At 41.1% G+C, this 22666-nt stretch overlaps 1 protein-coding gene across 2 annotated transcripts in view; it reads left to right on the top strand.

Moving 5' to 3' along the window:
- Positions 1–19653, top strand: part of LRRC3B (leucine rich repeat containing 3B) — a 246918-nt gene extending 227265 nt beyond the window's left edge. For both annotated transcript variants that reach the window (XM_040353016.1, XM_040353017.1), the window contains exon 2: positions 18212–19653. In XM_040353016.1, coding sequence (XP_040208950.1) covers positions 18356–19135 — 780 coding nt within the window. In that variant the 5' untranslated portion in view covers positions 18212–18355 and the 3' untranslated portion in view covers positions 19136–19653. The remainder of the gene's footprint in view (positions 1–18211) is intronic.
- Positions 19654–22666: the final 3013 nt, after the last annotated feature.

The following is a 22666-nucleotide window of genomic DNA, read 5'->3' on the forward strand; positions in this document are numbered from 1 at the left end:
CCCCTCCTCCGGGCCAAATGCGGTACTGCACACCCCATTAGCTTGAATTCTGCTCGAACTGAGTCAGAATTAAAAAAAGAAAGTTGCTCGTTATTCAAAACGTTCGTTAACCGCGTTACTCATAAACCAAGGTTCCACTGTACGCAAGTTTGTCCTACACTTTTATTTTGCAAGGTAATAAACAAACAGTTTCAGTGCAAGTGGGCCAAGTCCATAGCTTAAAACAAAACTAAATATCTGCTTATCCAACCACTAACTAAACCCAGGTAACAAGATGTGTACTAATAGGTTGGCCAGGAAAAAAAAGGAGAGACGTGCCAATCCACTTCTAGTGCAGCATCATTGTAATGAATGGTTAAAAAATAACAACAGTATAAAATCCACTCACATAGTGCTCAGTGGGTGAGGGCTTGCCAGGTGCAACGGTGGAAGAATCCACCAGTGGATCCTATAATGTCTGCCACCAGCGTCGAGTATCAGCTGTAGCTGTAGGCTCGATGGGACTTGGAAAGACACCAGCTCCGTCTCTGAGCATGGAGGTATTCTGGAGCTGTCAGCCTGGGTGCCGCCTACCAGAGTGTTTGGCCAATCAAAATGCGTTTTGGAGGCATAGTGGTTTGGCGCTTCTCTCCTTTTTTTCCTTGCTCTCTTGTTTTAACAGTCTCTGGGTCCCCAGCCAGCACCTGAAGCAGCATCACCATCACCAGCAGCCAATACTACAGAAATTTTCTGATAGGGTTTACCCCTTAAGCCTCGTACACACGATCGGATGTCTGATGGAATCTAGTCCGATGGATTTTTTCGTCGGATATCCGATAAAGCTGACTTTCATCAGTCTTGCCTACAGTCATCAGTCATAAATCCGACCGTGCCAAAACACGGTGACGTAAAACACTACGACGTGCTGAAAAAAAGTTTAATGCTTCCGAGCATGCAACGACTTTATTCTGAGCATGCATGGATTTTAGACCGATGGACTTCCACACAGACGATCGTTTTTTTATCCATAGGAAAAATGTAAAACATGTTCTGTTTTTTTTCACCGATATAAAACAAACCGATGGGGCCCATACACAATCGGTTTGTCCGATGAAAACAGTCTATCGGTCTTCATCAGACAAACCGATCGCGTGTACAGGGCTTTAGACTTTTTTTTTACCAGGAGTGACTTTCTTATCTTTTATTAATTTTTCTTCTAAAGATTTAATTTTTTTACATAATAACATAATTAACACTATCCATGGGTGCCATACACCACGTTGCAGTCCTTGGGTTTTAGCGCTGAGTTTCACACTGAATTTGTGTGTTTTTATTTATTTTGTATCTACTAATAGGTTTTCTGAAATAAACAAATAGCCCTTAGAACTTTTGCCAACAGTAAGCCTTTTCACACAGCAGCAGGCTTCCACCGCAAAGAAAGCAAGAGAGAGAGTCCTAAGCATCGGCATAGCTCCCAACTGTCCCTGATTTCGAGGCACTGTCCCTGATTTGAAACAAAGTCCCTCTTTCCTCCTCACTTGTCCCTCATGTCAGTCTGATCTACAGTACAGACCAAAAGTTTGGACACACCTTCTCATTCAAAGAGTTTTCTTTATTTTCATGACTATGAAAATTGTAGATTCACACTGAAGGCATGAAAACTATGAATGAACACATGTGGATTTATACATAACAAAAAAGTGTGAAACAACTGAAAATATATTTCATATTCTAGGTTCTTCAAAGTAGCCACCTTTTGCTTTGATTACTGCTTTGCACACTCTTGGCATTCTATTGATGAGCTTCAAGAGGTAGTCACCTGGTGCAGCACCCCATCACTCTCCTTCTTGGTCAAATAGCCCTTACACAGCCTGGAGGTGTGTTTGGGGTCATTGTCCTGTTGAAAAATAAATGATGGTCCAACTAAACGCAAACCGGATGGAATAGCATGCCGCTGCAAGATGCTGTGGTAGCCATGCTGGTTCAGTATGCCTTCAATTTTGAATAAATCCCCAACAGTGTCACCAGCAAAGCACCCCCACACCATCACACCTCCTCCTCCATGCTTCACGGTGGGAACCAGGCATGTAGAGTCCATCCGTTCACCTTTTCTGCGTCGCACAAAGACACGGGGGTTGGAACCAAAGATCTCAAGTTTGGACTCATCAGACCAAAGCACAGATTTCCACTGGTCTAATGTCCATTCCTTGTGTTCTTTAGCCCAAACAAGTCTCTTCTGCTTGTTGCCTTTCTTTAGCAGTGGTTTCCTAGCAGATATTCTACCATGAAGGCCTGATTCACACAGTCTCCTCTTACCAGTTCTAGAGATGTGTCTGCTGCAAAAGGTGGCTACTTTGAAGAACCTAGAATATTAAATATATTTTCAGTTGTTTCACACTTTTTTGTTATGTATAATTCCACATGTGTTACTTCATAGTTTTGATGCCTTCAGTGTGAATCTACAATTTTCATAGTCATGAAAATAAAGAAAACTCTTTGAATGAGAAGATGTGTCCAAACTTTTGGTCTGTACTGTATATAGTTGTATATAAAATGCACTTCTTATCATTCGAAAACTGTTTCCCAGTGCTAAATCTTTCTTCCAACTTTTAAATTGATGTATATTCAAAAGCCAATATAAAGGAATAGTAGTGGTAAAAAAAAAACACTTGTGGGTTTAATTAATATATTGTTTGTATAATTATCCTTTAAGGGGGCGTGACAGTGTTTTTTTTCAGGGGTTGGGAAATCTTAGACCCCTTTCATACTGGGGCTGTTTTCAGGTGGTTTAACGCTAGAAATAGCACCTGTAAAGTGTCTGAAAACTGCCTCCCCTGCCACCTGTGTGAAAGCCTTAATTTTTTTCACACTGGAGCAGTGCGCTTGCAGGACATTAGAAAAAGTCCTGCAAGCAGCATCTTTGGGGTGGTTTAGGAGTAGTGTATACACCGCTCCCAGACTGCCCCTGCCCATGGAATGGGGGTTAAAAGCACCCCGCTACCGCTGGAATAGCGGTGTCAATGCGCCGCTCTAACAGCGGTAAAACACTGCTAAAATGAGCTAAAACTTGAGCTAAAGCTTGAGCGGCTGCAGTGTAAATTCAGCTCTCAGGCATCAGCATACCAAGACATTTTGGACAATTTCATGCTCCCAATGTTGTGGGAGCAGTTTGGGGGTAGTCGCTTCCTGTTTCAACATGACTGATTGATTGATTGATTTAATAGATTTATAATGCGCCAAATACTGACCCGTCAGGGCAGTGTCTAAGCACAGAAACCATAACTGGAAATAGATAAACTGCGCACCAGTGCATAAAGCAAGGTCCATAAAGACATGGATGGGAGAGTTTAAGGTGTAGGAACTTGACTAGCCTGCACATAGTCCTGATCTGAACCCAATAGAACACCTTTGAAATTAATTAGAGTGGATCCTGCGAGCCAGGCCTTCTCCTTCAACATCAGTGTCTGACCTCACAAATGCGCTTCTGGAAGAATAGTCAAAAATTACCATAGACATACTCCTAAACCTTGTGGACAGCCTTCCTAGAAGAGTTGAAGCTGTTATAGCTGCAAAGGGTGGGACAACTCAATACTTAACCCTACGGACTAAGACTGGAATGCCATTAAAGTTCATGTGCATGTAAAGGCAAGTGTCCCAATACTTTTGGTAATATAGTGTATTTAATTCTTACAAAATGTGTTGAGGTAATGATGTGAAAATCAGTATGCTACACCCTAAAATGCCCTAGGCTGTGACCTACAGTATTACATTTACTTATGTCTTGTCTCTTGTCACACCAGCTCCAAATTGCACTTCGTCATTTGAAATCAATATATATCATCTAAGTAAATTGTTTTTAACGCAGTATAAGAGATATTTTAGTTCCAATTTATTACGACTGTACAAAGAGGATTGATGTGCCTAACACCTGTGATTTCCCCTATCACCAGTTTATAGCAGTCAGAACGATGATGACAGATGACTCATGATTCTTTTCCATACGTTATTACACTTTACATTATTGAATACAGACAACAGTGTGACTTGCCAGTTGCTGCATGTAGAAAGTGGTTTAATGCCACTTTTGTTTTTATTTGAAAGTGGTATTAAATCCAATAGCAATCATTTATTTTATTGCAGCTTACCAGTTCTAAGATTTGGTGGCCACATTTGTTTTCTTGTTTAGGCTTTCTTTCCTTTATTTTCAACCTGGTGATCTGGCCACTAAGTCTTGTTTTTCAAAAGAATAAGCTCTCTTCCAGATATATCAGTTACAGGGATGAGACAAACCATTCATCACTCACAGGGGTGCTTACAATTACAGTGGAACCTTGGATTACGATCATAATCCGTTCCTTGAGAATGCTTGTAATCCAAAGCACTCGCATATCAAAGCAAGTTTTCCCATAGATGTCAATGGAAACAAAGATAATTTGTTCAGCATTGAATTTTATGGCATGCAATACTGCATGTGGCCAGATGTGGGGTGGGCACTGAAGAGCCTCGGAATTACTCTGGGACAGCTCGGCTGATCTTGGAAACCCTCAGAAAGTTTCAGAAACACTTGGGAACAGAGTAATTCTGAGTGATTCCTAGTATTTCCGAACAGAGTGTCATCGGCACCCCCGCACCTCTGGTCAAATATGGTACTGCACACCCCATTAGCTTGAATTCTGCTATTTTTGTGAGACGACACTCGTAGACCGAGTCAGAATTAAAAAAAAAAGTTGCTTGTTATTCAAAATGCTCGTTAACCACGTTACTCGTAAAAACCAAGGTTCCACTGTATCACCTTCTAATTATTTATTTAATACCTTTAACTCAAAAGAAAAAAAAAAAGCTGTTGCTGGAACTGCTTGTGTAACTGCAGTGTGAGCTGAAGATTAGCCAACATTTTTTTATTGTATCTAAATCTGCTGTTAAATCTAACATTGCCCCCCCCCCATTGACAATGCTGCTGTCTATTGTGCCCCCCGTGCTCCTTCATCCAGAGTGGAGGCATACATGAGGTGTGTTTCTGGCCAGATCACCAGGCAAATACAAAGGGGGAAAAAACGAATGCAGCCACCACATCTAAAGATTAGTAAGCATCAATATATTAAAAGTTTTTAGCTTTGGCTTTATCTAAAGAGACCTATTAGGCTACTGGTATTAATATGGGGGGTAAACTCTCGCGCCAAATATATAAATAATAAGTGAATAATATTCCTGAGCAGCTCCCCAAAATTGCAGTAAACTGTAACAATGTGAATATGTGAAAAGAAAGGGGGCACTACAGGTAATAAAATACCTTAATAAACAATAGTATATCCAGATAAGTTATTAAATAATTAATAATCAGCAAACAGTAATTAATCATAAATGGTGATAATAATATTAGTAGTAATAATGTCCATCACAGTGCGAACTCCCAATTGGGAGATATATTAAACCAATATTGTGCAAAAAAAGTCCATAAAGTTGATAGTATGCTGGTGCTTGAAGGATAATTCCTCGTAATCAATAAAAGTTTCCACCTCCACCAAAAAGAGAAAGCAATCACCGCAAAAAGTGCTTCCTGACGACGTGGTAACACGAAACGTACGTCGAGGCGCCTGGTCACGCACAATCATCGTACTTCATCGTAACCTGAGAGGTGGAACGCACGCTGCTTTGCAGGCTTCCTGACCGTGGAACCATCTCTCCACTCGCACATTCAACGCTGATCTGCCTCAGTGCCGGGGAAAGGCACCAACTAAAGTAAGGGGCCACTTGGCGCTGTCTGTTTTTATACATTTTAAATAAAACGATATTATTCTATGGCGGTTTTTCTTTCTAGTTTACTTCATGTGATGTGGAGTTTGGTGGAATCAAGTGAACAAGAGCTGCGCCTGGAATCCATGGTTTATGCATGGTTTATGCGTTATGCCTATATTGACCTCTTTTTAATTAAATTGGTCAACATCTAAGGTGCCACCCTTGAGCACTTTTTGCGCTGATTGCTTTCTCCTTTTGGTGGAGGTGGAAACTTTTATTGATTAAGAGGAATTATCTCTTAAGCATCAGCATACTATCAACTTTATTTATGGACTTTTTCTGCACAATATTGGTTTAATATATCTCCCAATTGGGAGTTTGCACTGTGATGGACATTATTACTACTAATATTATTATCACCATTTATGATTAATTACTGTTTGCTGATTATTAATTATTTAATAACTTATCTGGATATACTTTTGTTTATTAAGGTATTTTATTACCTGTAGCGCCCCCTTTCTTTTCATACTGGTATTAATACAGAAACACTGAGTTTGCGGCTAAAACTACTTTGATTTTTCTCTGCATTCCTATAACAATGAAACACTGTAAATAATTATTTTGCACTTTGAGAGAGCTACCGGTATGTTGCATGTCTACCCAAATTGACAGAGAATATAGCATAAAATCTGGCAGCAACGGACCGTATGGTGGCAAAGATAATATGTCCCATGATGTTTCATCTCTAGAATCTATTCTTCTCCCCTGCTGTGACCAACGATCAGAAGAAATAAAGGTGACATTTGAGCTAAAATGAATGAGAAAATAGGACAAACATTTTAGGTACTGACTCGTGCATACAATTTATTGAATTTATTTATTGGAGTGGCTTAAATGAAAATTGTAAAATAACTTGTAAGCATACTTGTCCTATAAACCTCACACATATGCTACAGTCCTTGTACATACAAAATTCACTTGAATTACTGTGCCACAAGCCAGAGCCTCATAGACACACATAATTCTCTGGACAAAGGATCATTTTTAAATAGTGTAACTCTTCTATTACATATGCTTTTCTGCATTCAGAATATAGACAGAGACAACACATAGTCTGAGCCGACCTTATGGAGACACTAAATTCTTTTTTTTTTTTAAACTTCTATTGCTCTTGGCCTCCTCCAAATCTTCAAATTACTTTTTATTGCTGTTGTGGTCTGACTTCCTGTTAGAGGCTGATGTTCATTCTCCATGGTCCCACTGTATATAAAGATGTAGCCAACCTCTCTTGCTTGCTCCTGGGATGGATTAGGGACTATGGACTATGGCAGGGATAAGCAATTAGCGGACCTCCAGCTGTTGCTAAACTACAAGTCCCATCATGCCTCTGCCTCTGGGTGTCATGCTTGATGCCGTCAGTCTCGCTATGCCTCATGGGACTTGTAGTTTGGCAACAGCTGGAGGTCCGCTAATTGCAGATCCCTGGACTATGGGATGTGTATTGTGCATAAAGCAGTGCACATGGCCGCAATGAACGTGCACCGCTCATTCCAAACAACAGGAAGTTAGGGGGAAAAGAACAAATTAGGGAGCTTATGGAGAGTATTTTAAGATGGCAGAAAAATACCATAAGAAACATTTAGAATTTAGAATTTATTAAAAATTGATTTATAGGCTAAGTTCAAATTTTTCTCTAAATTCTAGCTTTCGGATGTACCAATACAACATGAAAGCAGTGATCCGCCCTGGGGGGGGGGGGGAAGTCAGCAGCTACAATACTGTAGCTGCTGACTTTTAATATAAGGACACTTACCTGTCCAGGGAGCCCACAATGTCGGCACCCCAGCCTATTTTTGGAGCCATTTGTCAAAAGGGAAACTGGCAGTGAAGTACTTGTCAAAAACAGGTACCCATTTTCCCCTCCCCCTAAAAGATGTCAAATGTGGCATCGGGGAGGGGGGGCCGAAGATAAGCAAAAGTTTCACTTTTGGATGGATCACCGCTTTAACCTACCCCTGTTGCAGAAAAGAAAATGCTTTCTCTGTCTTCTAGGCCAGGACTTACCTCAGCCACCAGTGTAAATACACACAAGCTAGCAATCCCTTCCAGCGCTATGATGTCCTCTATGGTGGGAAGCAGAAAGGACAGCAGCAATTCCAGATGTTAGGCGGATGCAGCCCTCCATAGATGGGATAATTCAATTGATACTAGAAAAAACAAATGGACAAGAAGGTGCACGCACCTGGTGCATTGTCCATGGTGTTTTTGTTTTCGCACTGCATGGCATTATGGGCTTTTTTGGCTTTTTCTACTTTGTGAATATCCACATTTGCTTTCTGTCAGCCACCAGTGTGTTCTATAAAAAATGTTTCCATTACTTCCTGGTATCTGTCCCTTAGGTTGGGAAAACTGTTAAGACGCAGTGCTCAGCATAAATGAGTACACAACTTTTGTAAGTAAGATTTTAATCAATATTTTAATGAACACAAGAACAACTTCCAAAGTTTTGACAAAACCGAGGTCTATTTCTACTTCTTTAGCTAACAGCAGTGAACATGCATGGCGGTTTTCTTAAACCCTTCTCATCAGAAGATGTTTCTGTCAAAGTGTTAACTTCAGTGGATGCAGAAAAATGTGTATACACCTCCACTGTGTTAATTCATAGTTTTGATGCCTTCAGTGTGAATCTACAATTTTCATAGTCATGAAAATAAAGAAAACTCTTTGAATGAGAAGGTGTGTCCAAACTTTTGGTCTGTACTGTATATATATATCTTTTATTTTTTTCTAAGCTCATATATGTTTTCACACCATAGCACACTGGTAAGCATATGTACAGTTTAATGAGCATGTGCATCTTTTACTTTTTGTTCCCATTTTTTTATATATTATATAAACATGAGCTGTAGTGCATTATAGCATGTTGGGGTGCACTGCGAGGAAAAAAATTAAATTTTTTTTTAAGAAGAAATGAGGCAGATTGCCTTGCCCCTTCATTGGGAATACATTAAGCAAAACAGCCCAATGCAGCCGAACAATATTGTACAATCTTCTTTAGATCTACCTTCAACTGTGTAATACAAGCAGTACCGGGACAGGGCCTTTCAGCACCCAGGGCAAGGATGCAGAATTGCGCCCCCCCCCCCCCCTCACCCACTATTACTAAATGCCGTAAAATGGGTGTACCAGCCTGCATCCATTATTTGCCCCTTTGCTTCACTGTGCCCGCGCAAAAGACCCTCCCGCCCACCCCTTGTCATAGCCCTGAGTACAAGGGTCTGCCTGATTAGATACAAATTAAAACTATTGCATTTAGGTTTGTCCTCATATTTTATACTTTTGGTAAATCTGAAGGACATTGCACAGGAATTGCAAAATCTGATTGCCTAGTGTATTGCCCGCTTTATACAGATTTATTTCATATAACCAAGACAGTTATAAGTCCTAAAATATAAATATGGGTCATGCAGTGTATGCAATGCTTTTTGTAGTACCTACCTTTACAAATCACTAAATAGATGTTTTGCACTTTCCATTTAAGCCTTCACTATTCATTTTGTTTTATTATGTGGCCTTCCAAATGAATCAGATACTTGTCAGTGTTAACAAATATGAAATATTTCTAAGGCGCAGGGGAGATTAAAATCATTCATCTATGCTGCATTTCCTTAGTATGGTGTACATGATAGAAACATGAAATCCTACAAGCATATAGTTAGCTTCAGTGCACCTGTCTGCCACTGTTAGTGTATTTGACTGTTTCTTACTTCCAGGGTGGTTATCTGCAGACAGAATACGTGTATTGTGTAATTTTGTATGTTTTGGTCAAGGCCAATTCTTAAAACTGTAAAATGTTAAAGGTCAATTGGCGTTTCAAAGTTGACACCTATTGATTTCTCTTGAAACATATCTTGGCAGAAATGCAACGTTCTTGTCACTTTCTGTGAGCTGCCCCAAGGATTAACTTCCTTCCTAGCGATCTTCTGTAAACTGCCGATTGCCCTGCCCCTTATGTAATGGAGATTAAGAATATGGGCATGCTTGTAGCCCATATCAGAAGAGCAGGGTGACAATTGAGGCTCTCCTTATAGATACAGTGGATGAGTGATGTAGCCACCCAGGAACAGGAAGTGAAATAAAAAAGAATAAAGCAAGAGAATCATGAAAAATAAATCAAATGCAGCTACTACACTAAGAACTAGTAACCAGGGATTGGTTAAATTTTTGGTCTTAGATAAGCTTAAGGACTGGTTCACAATAATGTGATTTCAGATGCAATTTCAATCGCACAGAATCACATGACAATGAAAATCGCATTGTTTTCAATGATGCCTATTCACATCAATGTAACTCAGCACAGCATGATTTTGTAAAAGGGCCTTGTACTACTTTGGTAAGATTTCAGCATAATTTTGGCCCCATAGAATGTGCAAAGCACATCCAAAAGGCAACCACGTTGCACTAAATACAGTAATTGCACTTAAAATCTGTTCAAAATTGGATTTTAGTAGTGTGAACCCACCTGTCACAGTTTAACAATGAACTATCATAACCTCACTGACTGCCCAGAGGGCAAGGAAAAATTGCACTCAACTGTTGGCAAGGTAAATTCAAAAATAAAGCCTTGATGCACAAACAGAAAGGAGACGTTTGGATTTGAGCTTGACAGTAGATTTCAGGAAGCCCAATGTCAGTATTCCTATAGTTCCGAACTGTCCCTCATCTGGATGGTGGCACTGCACTGCTCTGGTGACAGTATGTAATAATTTTTTTTTCTTCAATACCTTCTTCAATTTCCTCACTATTCACTATCGCTCAATTCTGCAAGTGTTCCAATTCACTATCGCTGTTTTCTAGCTGGTCTAAAACCACTTTTGACGTAAAGGGACACTTTTTGGTTGCCATGGACAATCTCTTCCAAAAGATTTTTATTTTTGAAAAAGAACAAGATACAGAGTGACAAATAATAAATTGCAAAGACATGACATCGTCTTAAAGCAAGATTACAGAATAAGATACAACAAACATAAATTTTACAAAAAACAATGCGCACAGGCTATCCAAACACAGGATACAGACCAAATAAGAAAAACAAAATAAAACAAAAGAGTGGATAACCTGTAGTGCATATAGAAGGGGAGCAAATCCCCCCCAAGACACGTCATAAACTGCATTACCAGTGAACCCCCCGGGACAGCCACAGATGTCCCAAACCCACCAGCGGACGGGCGCAATGGGCCCCCCGCCCCCAAGCACCCCCACAGGAAACTTGCTGTGCTAAAGGGCTGAAGCCCACCCGCCCCAGAAGAATGCCCAATAAGGACTCAATACCCCCCAGACCGTCCTCCGGGAAATCACCAACGTCAGAAAAAAGTCACTCTGACAGAAAAAAAGGGATAGCAGACAAAGACAGAAAAAAGGAAAGACCAGGAGAAGCAAGGAATGAAGAGGGGGGATGGAGGGATGCCCAACTAACTACACATAACAAGTAGTCTGGCTTCACTTAGGCTGAATTCCTGGAACCAGGGATAATCCCAAGAGTCATGGACAATCTCAAGTTTCCAGGCAGAAAGAACAGTATATATAATATAAAAGTGCATGCAGAGCACTGGGCAAAGCACTAGGGACAAAGGGGATGTGAAATGATTTGATATAGTACTGTAATCTGTAAGATTACAGTGTACTGTATGTGTTATGTTTTGTGTACTTAAATTTGCCGCCGGGCTCTGCCCCCATGCGGCGGAGGACACAGCCACGGGATATTGTAGGATCTAGGTGACAAGGTAAGTACACTGCACCAGAATTCTGCAATGCAATCCTGAGTGTGACTCGGGGTTACCGCTAATGGTACTGAAATTTAACCCTGAGCCACACTCGGGAATACCGACAGGGAGGTTAATACTGTGTAGCACCCTCTTGTGTACATAGTTGTTCAGTGTAGCTAGAGGCTTGTTAGAAGCCTGGGTGTGAGTCAGAGGATTTACGTTAGGTTAGGCTGGTGGGCTTTGCAGGCTTGGAGACGTTTCTAGAAGCTAGTGGGCAGAGGCCAGAAGGTTGCTGATCTGAATATTTATAAGAATCTGGCTATATAAAATATTAAAGAGTCTGGCCAACAGGGGAGTCTGATGGAAGATGGATGGTAGAGGTGCTGCTGTGTACCCTGGGAGGAGGCTCCGGAGAAGGGGGGTTCTGCCACCAGGATGGAGGTTGGAGGAAGGAGGGAAGCTGACAGAGGGAGTTCCACTGTCCTGAAGTCCACTGGGGAAGGACAGCCTGCATAGCCTGGAAGGGAACCAGCCCAGCAGAAGGCCTGAAAGCAGCTCTATCCATAGCTGCAGGACAAGTACAGTCTGAGTACCTCCCCATCCCTATGGACATTTTATTTTTTACCCAGTCCCTTGCTTTGGGATCAGATGCTGTAGCCAGGTGGGCTGGTATTTTTCATTAAGGGGACCAAGAGCTCCTTTAAGTTGGGACTTTGCTAAAAATCCACTCAGGGGGCAGCAAACTCCTAGGAGGGTTTTACTTTGTCATTCTTCAAGTCACGTTGGGAATCCTATAACCCATTTTACGCTATCTAAGTTGAAACCCCAATAAATCCTAAAAACAAGCCCATGGACTGTTTGCTTGTGTCTGGATGCGAGTTAGAAAATCAGTGTTGCCTGGCTTTGCAGACTATAAGTGGACCCAAAATTCAGCAGCTCCTTAGGGGATAGCGCTAAACTGCTTTAACTAGGAGAGCTCTCTGGTAGACACTGGTAATGTAGCTTTCCTAGGAGGCCACTGGGAGGCATTGGCTTCATCACCAGGAGAGGTGGAAATGCAGAAAAAAAAGTCAATTTTATTACAATAAATGAATGCATTCTGCAACAGGAGTTTAATTTGTTTACTTCTAAGCACGCAGGGATGCATGCAGGTGTGCTTTTAAGGTTTTTTGGTTCTGTTTTTTTTGTTATAAATGTTCAAAGTCCATGAAGCTGGGGGTGTGGCATGGGTGCCTACATACTTTGTGGTAAAAGGTGTTCCTTTTTCTATTATGAGGTATGATATGATAATCCCCACCCTTCAATTTTAAAAGCAAAACTGCACTGCATCTGAGTGCCACAAACCAAAAACACTATTTAATTCTTTTTTAATATTAAGAGAAAACACACCTATAAAACTGGTGCTCTCAGAATTAAGCTTTGGCAATAAAACCTGGAAGTTGATTAGTTTCTATGCAGTATGTTATTTATTTTTATTTTGCCCATGGTGTTACCTTCACCTCTTCAGCAGATTTATAATTTGCGTCTAAATGTATTTACATTTCTTGCATCATCAGTACTGAATTGGATTTTCTGTAAATAGATAGGTGAAGTCACCCTTGTAGTACCATTGGTTGCTAGCAGGTGGCAGTATTCCAAGGCCCTTAGTTAATCCAGCTATCATTTATGAACATTGGGTTATATGACAGGTTTTCGAAAGGAGCAAGAAAAATGCATATGCAAATATTGATCAAAGTGCATTGAACTGTGGAACTAATGTGTCTGTCTAATATCTTTTGAGCACATGGTGAAGAAACATAAAGAAGAACATTACTGTCATCACTGGAATTTAATTAACTAGAACAAACATTTGGAAGCTTCATAAATCCATATGGCTTCCTCGTGACCAAACACAATATTTCTGCATGCTGTAAATGCAAGCATAACAGAACCTTGCAACACTGAATTCTTGTGTTTCGTTCCTTTTCATAATAAAACATAACAGGCTTTGTGAAAACAATATTGTCACATATGAAGCAAGATTACTAGGATATTGAGCAATGGAGACAATTCAAAAATCAATTTTTATTTTCATGCTACCACACTATTAGCCAGATTCAGGTAGAGTTACGCCGGCGTATCAGTAGATACGCCGTTGTAACTCTGAATCTGCGCCGTTGTATATTTAAGTGTATTCTCAAATTGAGATACACTTAAATCTAGCTAAGATACGACCGCCGGCGCCGTCGTATCTTAGCTGTCTATTTACGCCAGCCGCTAGGGGCGTGTACGCTGATTTACGCCTAGAATGCGTAAATCAGCGAGATACGCCTATTCACGAACGTACGCTGGCCCGTCGCAGTAAAGATACGCCATTTACGTAAGGCGTTTTCAGGCCTAAAGATATTCCACCAAAAAGATGGCGCAGCCAATGTAAGTATGGACGTCGGAACCGTGTCGAATTTTATTTTTTTTACGTCGTTTGCGTAAGTCGTCCGTGAATGGGGCTGGGCGTAATTTACGCTCACGTCGAAACCAATAAGTCTTTGCGGCGTAATTTGGAGCATGCGCACTGGGATACGTCCACGGACGGCGCATGCGCCGTTCATTCAAAGCGTCATTTACGTGGGGTCATGCTTTATTTACATAAAACACGCCCACCTCTTCACAATTTGAACACACTGAGGAGAAGGAGCGTCTTTTAAATCATTGACGCTCGCAGCAGCTCGCAGCAGCACGGAGACCGTACCCGGCGTATAAGACGACCCCCGACTTTGGATGCATTTTTTTGCATCCAGAAAGTCGTCTTATACGCCATAAAATACGGTAAGTGCTGGGTTTGTCTGACAGAATAAATAGTGATAAAGTCAGAAGAACAGTTAAATCATTGAGGAAACAAATATTATTATTTATAGATTCAAACTTAAACCTACTTGTATACCATAAAGTTTTTTACAGGTTTTTCTTTACATTCTTATAAGTATCTCTCCCAGCTTTTTCAGCCACTTCCTGTCTACATGCATGTACACCAGCATCAGTTGCATGTGCTTGTTCAGAAGCAACTTGGTATGCACAGATATGTGTTACATACCCCGTTTTATGCCCCATGTACACTGCCGCTGCTAAACGGACATTCAGAGGCAGTTGGACACTTTTTTTCAACTGCCCCTAAACTCATTCAGTGTTATCTTATCAGTGCATGTACACAGGGTTGTATATAGTCGTTTCTAGGCAGTTGAATTTTGAGGGTTTTTTTGGAAAGCAAAAAAATGAGTTCAGACGCTGAGTTTAGAGGCATTTCAAGCGCCAAACGCTTCTAAGCGCGTTTAGCCGCGTTTCGTTTATAGGCGTTTTACGTTTTAGCCTATTTAAAAAAAAAGGGTTTAAACGCTTCTAAATGCAAACACGACAAAACGTGGCATGTAAACGCAGCAAAACTGACGTTTTAAATGTGGGTTACTATCTGTGAAGTTAAATCATTCAGGAGAGATTGTAAAAACGTCCCGTGTTCATGAAGCCTTAGAATTTCTTCTACGGTGTGGTAGATATCTCTGGAAATTTAGGGATATCCTCCCCCAAACAAGCACAACCTGAATGAAGGGTTCTATACATCTATATACAATCGTTTTGTTTTTCTTATTGCACTTTGAACTTGCCCCGGTCTTTTGCAATATAACACAAAGTTTTGGTTGTGCTTTATACACTTGACATTGATTGTATGATATGAGAAGTTGTCTTTTCATTGTACCTGTGCAACACCTTTAAATAAAAAATGTAATAAAAAAAATACAACAGGATTATAAATAGAAATTGTCATTGCTATTTAAAATATGATTCTCAGGTGGTTGGATTATCCGCCTTTTATGCTTTAATCCAGTGATAAAAACAGCTTGCTAAAATTGCTGCATCTATATTCTATTAACCTCCCTGGCGGTATGATTCTGTCTGGAATTACGTACCAAAAGCGGTACATTTATTTTGCAAGGAAATTGGCGTTTTATACTGTAGGCCTGTAATTTTTAGAAATAACTCACTTAAATCTGACCAAGCAAGAGTCTTGTAGGCATCCCGGGTATGATTTTTTTTTTTAAAACAAAATTATAAATTATAATATAATAAATAATTATAAATAATTATAACAAATAATAATATAATTATAATAAAAATTATTCAATAATGTAATCAACTCAAAATCACTGAAATTTGCAGTTGCAGAATTGTCGCTGTCATTATTTTATTTTTTTTATGACGAATTTTCCCGCAAATCGCTATCGCACATTTCTGCAAGTGATTATAATTTATTATCGCTGTTTTCTAGCTGATCTAAAACCATTTTTGACATAAAGGGACACTTTTGGACAATCTACAGTTTTTAGGCAGAAATTACATTTTTTATTATATAAAAGTACATGCAGGGCACTGGGCAGACCACTAGGGACAAGGGGGGTGTGTATTTTTTACATACAGTACTGTAATCTATAAGATTACAGTATACTGTATGTAATGTGTTTGTTTACTTTTTTGAATTTGGCGCCGTTCTCCGTCCCCGTGCGTCGTAACGTCGCAGGGAACGGAGATCGGCGTCACACGGGGACTGTGAATCGAGCGAGGAGGTCCCGCTCGCTCACACAGCGGGTGGCATCGCTGGATCCAGGGACAAGGTGAGTAAACCAAGCCTGTGGATCCAGCGAAAGGTAAGCCCGTCCAGCCTGAGCGTGACTCGGGTTTACCGATCCTAACATGTAAAACCAACCCCGAGTCACGCTCGGGTTTACCGTCAGGGGGGTTAAATCCATTGCAAAACTAAGCAAGAGGGTCTTAAAGGAGTTGTAAATGAAAAAATAAAAAAATCACCTTAATGCAATCTATGCATTAAGGTGAAAAAACATCTGATGTTGCCGGCCCCCCCGAGCCCCCGCTTTACTTACCTGACCCGTCCAAAGTCCCGCGCGGTCCCGAGATCCTCTTCGCCGCTCAGCCTGGCCGCTGATTGGCTAGAGCGGATGGATTGAGAGCAGCTGTCAATCACATCCAGTGATGCAGCGCCCCGAGGGGCAGGGCTGAGTGATACAGTGAGCGGCTATGGCCGCTCGCTGTATCACGGGAGCGGGCCCGCAATTACTCACCACCATGCAAGCTCTCGCATTACTGTGGTTAGTAATTGCGGGGAGGACCAGAGACAGCCGGCGAGGGACCCCAGAAGACGTGGATCGGGGCCACTCTGTGCAAAACGAACTGCACAGTGGAGGTAAGTATAACATGTTTGGAACAACATTTTAACTGCTTTAACCTTTCTGATGCATTCTTTGTAATGTAAAACATGTGAACAAGTTAATAGATTTAAGCGTGAGAGAAAGACTATCTCATAATGGCTGTGGCGCAGATATCTTACTAACAAAGTCTCCAGATGACCTGAACAACTACTGGGTGACTCAACTGACCAGTGTTCAACCAGAATTAGTACATTAAAGTTAAAGGGCCAGTCAACCAAAACAAATGTGAAATTGTGAAGCCCTAATGAATAAAGTTACTTTACAGTCTGTGTTGTGACCACAGGCATGGCTTGTGCAATATTTAAAGAGACCCTGTCACCAAACCATACATTTCAACAAATAAATTCTCATAGGATTATAGGTGCATGTACTGTCATTCATGAACATACTGTAATTTAGCTGTAAAAGCTATGAGGCTTCTGTTGATCCCTGTCATCTTAGAGGTCCCAATTAAAGGAGAGTCAGATCTCTTGTTTAAGTGAAACTTTATAATATTCACAGTTGCTTCTCTCCCAGCTGCTACATAAAAGGTTATGTACAGAGGTGATGAGAGGGGTGGAAAAGCTGTGCCAGTACAGACAGTAATTCAAAGACACTCCCAGAAGAGAAAGGGGCTGTGCTAGGGTGTTCAAAGGCATATTGCAAGTAAATAAAAATGTAAAGGAAAACACTGCACAATTCAAACATATTTGATTTTTCTGTGCTTTGAGGCCTCGTACAGACGACCAGACATGTCCGATGAAAGCGGTCTGCGGACCGTTTTCATCGGACATGTCCGCTGGGATCATTTGGTCTGATGTATGTACACACCATCAGACCAAATTCCCCACGGACAGAATAAGTGGTGACGTGGCGGCGACGACGATGACGCCGCGACGTGCGCGCACCAGGAAGTTCAATGCTTCCACGCATGCGTCGAATCACTTGGACGCATGCGTGGGATTTCGGGCCAGCGGACATGTCCGATGAGTCATACTGACCATCGGACATGTCCGACGGACAGGCTTACAGCGGACAAGTTTCTTAGCATGCTAAGAAACTTTTGTCCGCTGGAAACCTGTCTGCTAGGCCGGGAAACTGTCCGGTCGGCCCTACACACGACCGAACATGTCCGCGGAAACTGGTCCGACGGACCAGTTTCAGTGGACATGTTCGGTCGTGTGTACAAGGCCTCACCGGTAATTTCTGGTGATATTGAGGTTGATTTACTATGACTGGAGAGTGCAAAATCTGGTGCAACTCTGCATGGAAACCAATCGGCTTCCAGATTTTTTAATTCATAATTTAACAAGCTGAAGTTGGAGGCTACCATGCACAGCTGCACCAGCTTTTGCACTCTCTAGGTTTAGAAAAATCAACCTCACTGTCTCTTTAACTATATAGCTGCCTAAGGTTATACATTTGCATGCATTTTTTCCTCTTTATTGTATACAAGAATAACAATTATATTTATCAGTCCTTTTTTCTGTGTTTCAGATACTTCGCGTGAGCTGATGTTCACCCCAGTTACCTTTTCTGTGAAATATAAAACAATGAAGGTGCGGATTTGCTCTGGGGCATCCTTTACTGCTTCTTTTGGGTAAATGAGGAGTAGTCATGTTATTATGCTGACATCCAAGCATGAATTTGGTAGACCTGTGGCTAACACGCTCTCTCTCCATGTGTCTGCTCCTACAAAGCTTTGTTCTGATGATACTGTGTTTTCATTCTGCCAGTATGTGTCCCAAAGGCTGCCTTTGCTCTCTTCACGGAGGCTTAAATGTCAGCTGTAGTAATGCCAATCTCAAGGAAATACCTAGAGACATTCCCCCTGAAACTGTTTTACTCTATCTAGACTCCAATCAGATAACCTCGATTCCTAATGAGATTTTCAAAGATCTCCATCAGCTGAAAGTTCTCAACCTATCCAAAAACGCTATTGAATTTATAGATGAACACTCTTTTAAAGGAGTTGCAGAGACCTTGCAGACACTGGACTTGTCAGATAACCAGATTGTAAGTGTTCATAAAAATGCTTTTAATAACTTGAAGGCCAGGGCCCGGATTGCCAACAACCCTTGGCATTGTGACTGTACTCTACAGCAAGTTCTTCGGAGCATGGCATCTAACCATGAGACTGCCAGCAATGTCATCTGCAAAACAGCTGTACTGGACGAACATGCAGGAAGGGCATTTCTGACTAATGCTAATGATGCCGACCTTTGTAATCTTCCCAAACGGACAACAGACTATGCCATGTTGGTCACTATGTTTGGCTGGTTCACCATGGTGATTTCCTATGTGGTATACTATGTACGGCAAAACCAGGAGGATGCAAGAAGACATCTAGAATACTTGAAGTCCCTGCCGAGCAGGCAAAAAAAACCTGATGAAGCTGATGACATTAGCACTGTGGTATAGTACTGAAGGCAGGCTTAGGCAAATTATTATTCTGCCAGAGATTTACAGAAAGACTTTGAATCACATTTTGGTAATAGAACGTCACTCATTAGAACAAACTAGGTTTAGTTCTAATGTTTGTTGTAAACCTTTTTGCCTTTTTAAACAATTTACAGTAGCTAAATTTTTCTGCCACTGTTGAGCAAACAATACAAGATAACCTTCGTTTGAATGATACATGGTTGTCTCTATGATGGTATTCCAATCAACATAACTAGTATGTACTCATTACTTAGAATGCATTTCACTATTTAATAACAAAATATTTATTTTTTTAATTTCAAAGAAAATAAAAGCTTAACTTTGAACTGTGCAACACATAGTAATCTTAATCTATTGTTCTTTAGAACACAATGAATGACTGGGTTAACTTAGTTATTTTTATAGGTTAGTAACCATTATGCAAAATTGGTATTGGTACCATGGGCTGGAGCAATGTAGACAGAAATAAATAAAAAATACAATGTTTTATGATAAGATTTTTTTCTTTCTGGCTTGACTATTTAATTATCAACTGGACAATTCATTACTGGTGTGTAGAGCTTTATAGAAAGCACATTATAAACTGGCATGCTGTATCATTTTGGGTGGTTACAGAAATGTGTGTTTAAAGATGCAAAGCACCCGATCAGTGGTTCCCAATGTGGAGATTGGATTCTGTATTGCCTGCCTCCCTAAAGATTTTTCCTCTTAGTACACTTATCCACCTGGCATAACAATTCCTTCTGGCCCCTGCAAATCTAAGTATCTAAGATAGGAATCTATTGGATCTACATGGAAGAGGTGGAGTCTTGATGCTGGGTAAAAAGACTCCAAAAGTCTGTATCAGTTGTGTAAAAATCACTAACAATTATAATTATATACAGAAGTATGTTTTTATTTTCACACTATAGGTGACTGCACCAAAAAGCATGGTAAGAAGAGTTGTTCCTTGTGGGAGTTAAAGGAGGACAATCACAGCAGTGTCTGCCACTCAATACAGGACAGAGGGGCGCCGCCCCCTTAATCCATGCTCCCGAACCCTAATCTGCATGCAGCTTGAGGCTCTAATTGTTTTAAAAAAGGGTGGGCTTGAGGCGCAGTGCCCACCCAGTTGTGTGAAAATAGCGAATTAATGTTCGTTATTGTCTTCCTGCTTTTCCTCCTTGCCAAACAGGAACCAAAAAGAGCGCGGTTGGCCGAGAGGAGAACGATGGTCTTGGCCAGGCAGGGGGAGGATATACAGGAAGATCCGGGACTCGGGAGATGGCCACCCAGAGCGATCTCTCAGTGCTCTGGCGCCAATTGAAAGCCCGACCACATGAGCCCCCTACCGGGTGGAGCACCAGTCGCCACTGAATCACAGTAGAGGCTATTTACAGTATTTCTTCCTGTGGTACAATGATATATTTGAGACCCAACCATAATTTGTATTGCTTCCAAACCTCTAGCCTGCAGTAAGGATCCTTTCTAGCTTGTACACAATCAGGCAAGTAACTGGGTAGCCCATTCTGACGTGATTATGCATTTTTTTTTGCACATTTCTTGTTTTGAGTCTGCTTTGACACTGCTATTGGTTACAGGAGCAGGTCTGAGATTTAGTAACTGTGGGGGTTATTTACTAAAATCTGGTGCAGCTCTGCATAGAAAACAATCGGTGTCCATGTTTCATTGCCAGAGCCTAATTGAACAAGGTGAAGTTAGAAGCTGATTGGCTACAATGTACAGCTGTGCCAGATTCTGAGTGCTCCAGTTTTAGTAAAATCTCTCCCCATGTGTGTGCAATTTATTGACATGAAGAAATGGACTTGTTTATTCACCTGTCTTTGCACCAGCTTGAAAGCATCCTCCTGTAATCTAGCTGGGGATCCAAATTATGATGGTGCCAATGCTCCACTCTAAGAAAGCACCAAAGGGCACCTTTTATCTATTACAGTCATAATTTTTCTGGAAAATGCCATCTGCTAGGAAGTAAAGCAATGTATTGTCCATCCACTGGTATAATTTATTCCAGACTTCACAGCTGTCACTTTCTGATTACTACTATAACCAAAGAGGAATCATAAGAAAATGTGCTGGTGAGATAAAATGTAAAATAAAATTAGATATGCAGTAAAAGCTAAATATGAATATGTCATTGTGCCTCAGGAAGAACATTTATTTAATGATAGCTGCCCTTTAAGGCCACATTCTGTTGACCATGTGAGGGCATTTAAGGACGTGTATCAATGGATTCCTGCTGGCAGAACTAAATGCTGAATGCACACAGTGCGTAAGAACAGCCAGGACTAGCAGTGGTGGCTATCAGATTTCTACTCTGCACAAATCAATCCTCGGAATCACTGCTGATTACATTTAACAACTCATCCAAATAGTTACATGCAAATTGAGCTTCTGACCGACCCCAGACACAGGTAGTTTGCATCCAGGGACAGCCTTTTAGATGGCATATCTGGCTGCACACAGATTGGCTACTCCTTAAGTTTCAGGGCTTTTTTTCTCAAACAATAGGAGCTGGAACTCAACCACAAAGAAAAAGAAAAGAAGGAGGGTGCACCGACCTAGTGTATTACCAAATGTAAAAACTTTATTAAAAGTGAAATAAAAGCAATAGTCCTACTCACAAGCGAGCTTAGGTACAGAATTTTCTGGCAGTAAAGCTAGATCACTTGGCATCTACAGGTAGGACTTAACCACAGACCGCCTAGGCTCTGAAGAAAGAGGTGCCCCCCAGAAACGCATCAGCCTTTCAGGGTATCATCCGATCCTCTTGTCATCAAGTCCTGCCTGTAGATGCCAAGTAATCCAGCTTTACTGCTAGAAAAGTCTGTACCTAAGCTAGCTTGTGAGTAGGACTATTGCTTTTATTTCACTTTTAATAAAGCTTTACCATTTGGTAATGCACTAGGTTGGTAAGCTATACGAACATCCATTGTTCTGAGGAGGGCTGCAAGACTTTGAGCTTTGCCTTTAACTAAAGACTGGACTACGTAACCGTGTCTAGCGAAACATCGAAGCGCAGGAGATTTTTTGTTCGGAACTCAACCACCACCCCCCAAAACCCCTCCACCCGCACACACCCTCCAAATCACATCAAATAGTGGGTGTGGTCAGTCAAACTTCACGAACAGTAGGAGGGTCTTAAAGGGACATTAAATACCAGGATTGTATTACATACAGAGTGCAGACTTCATGGGGGTTACACACAGATTGCAGAGCTGTCACTTGTTGTTACCAGACTTCTGTGTTTACAAGTGATTGTGGTGAGCAGCCCCCCCCCCCAAGGGTCTGAGCCAGAGGTGATGGAACTGGGTTCCACCAAGTTCCCCCTGAAAAAAAGCCCTGGTCAGTTTGTATATGCCTACAGCACAGAGTGCAGCTGTATCCAAAGGCAGCATTTAGCAGCCTCTGAACGTAGACATGTATCCCCTCCCAGCCATCCATCTGAATGTGTCCTATGATGTGGCACTTTACCAAATAAAACAGGTGGTCTCATTCTAAAAAAGTGTTTTG

Source organism: Rana temporaria, chromosome 5 (genome assembly GCF_905171775.1).
Source record: "Rana temporaria chromosome 5, aRanTem1.1, whole genome shotgun sequence".
Taxonomy (NCBI): Eukaryota; Metazoa; Chordata; class Amphibia; order Anura; family Ranidae; genus Rana; species Rana temporaria.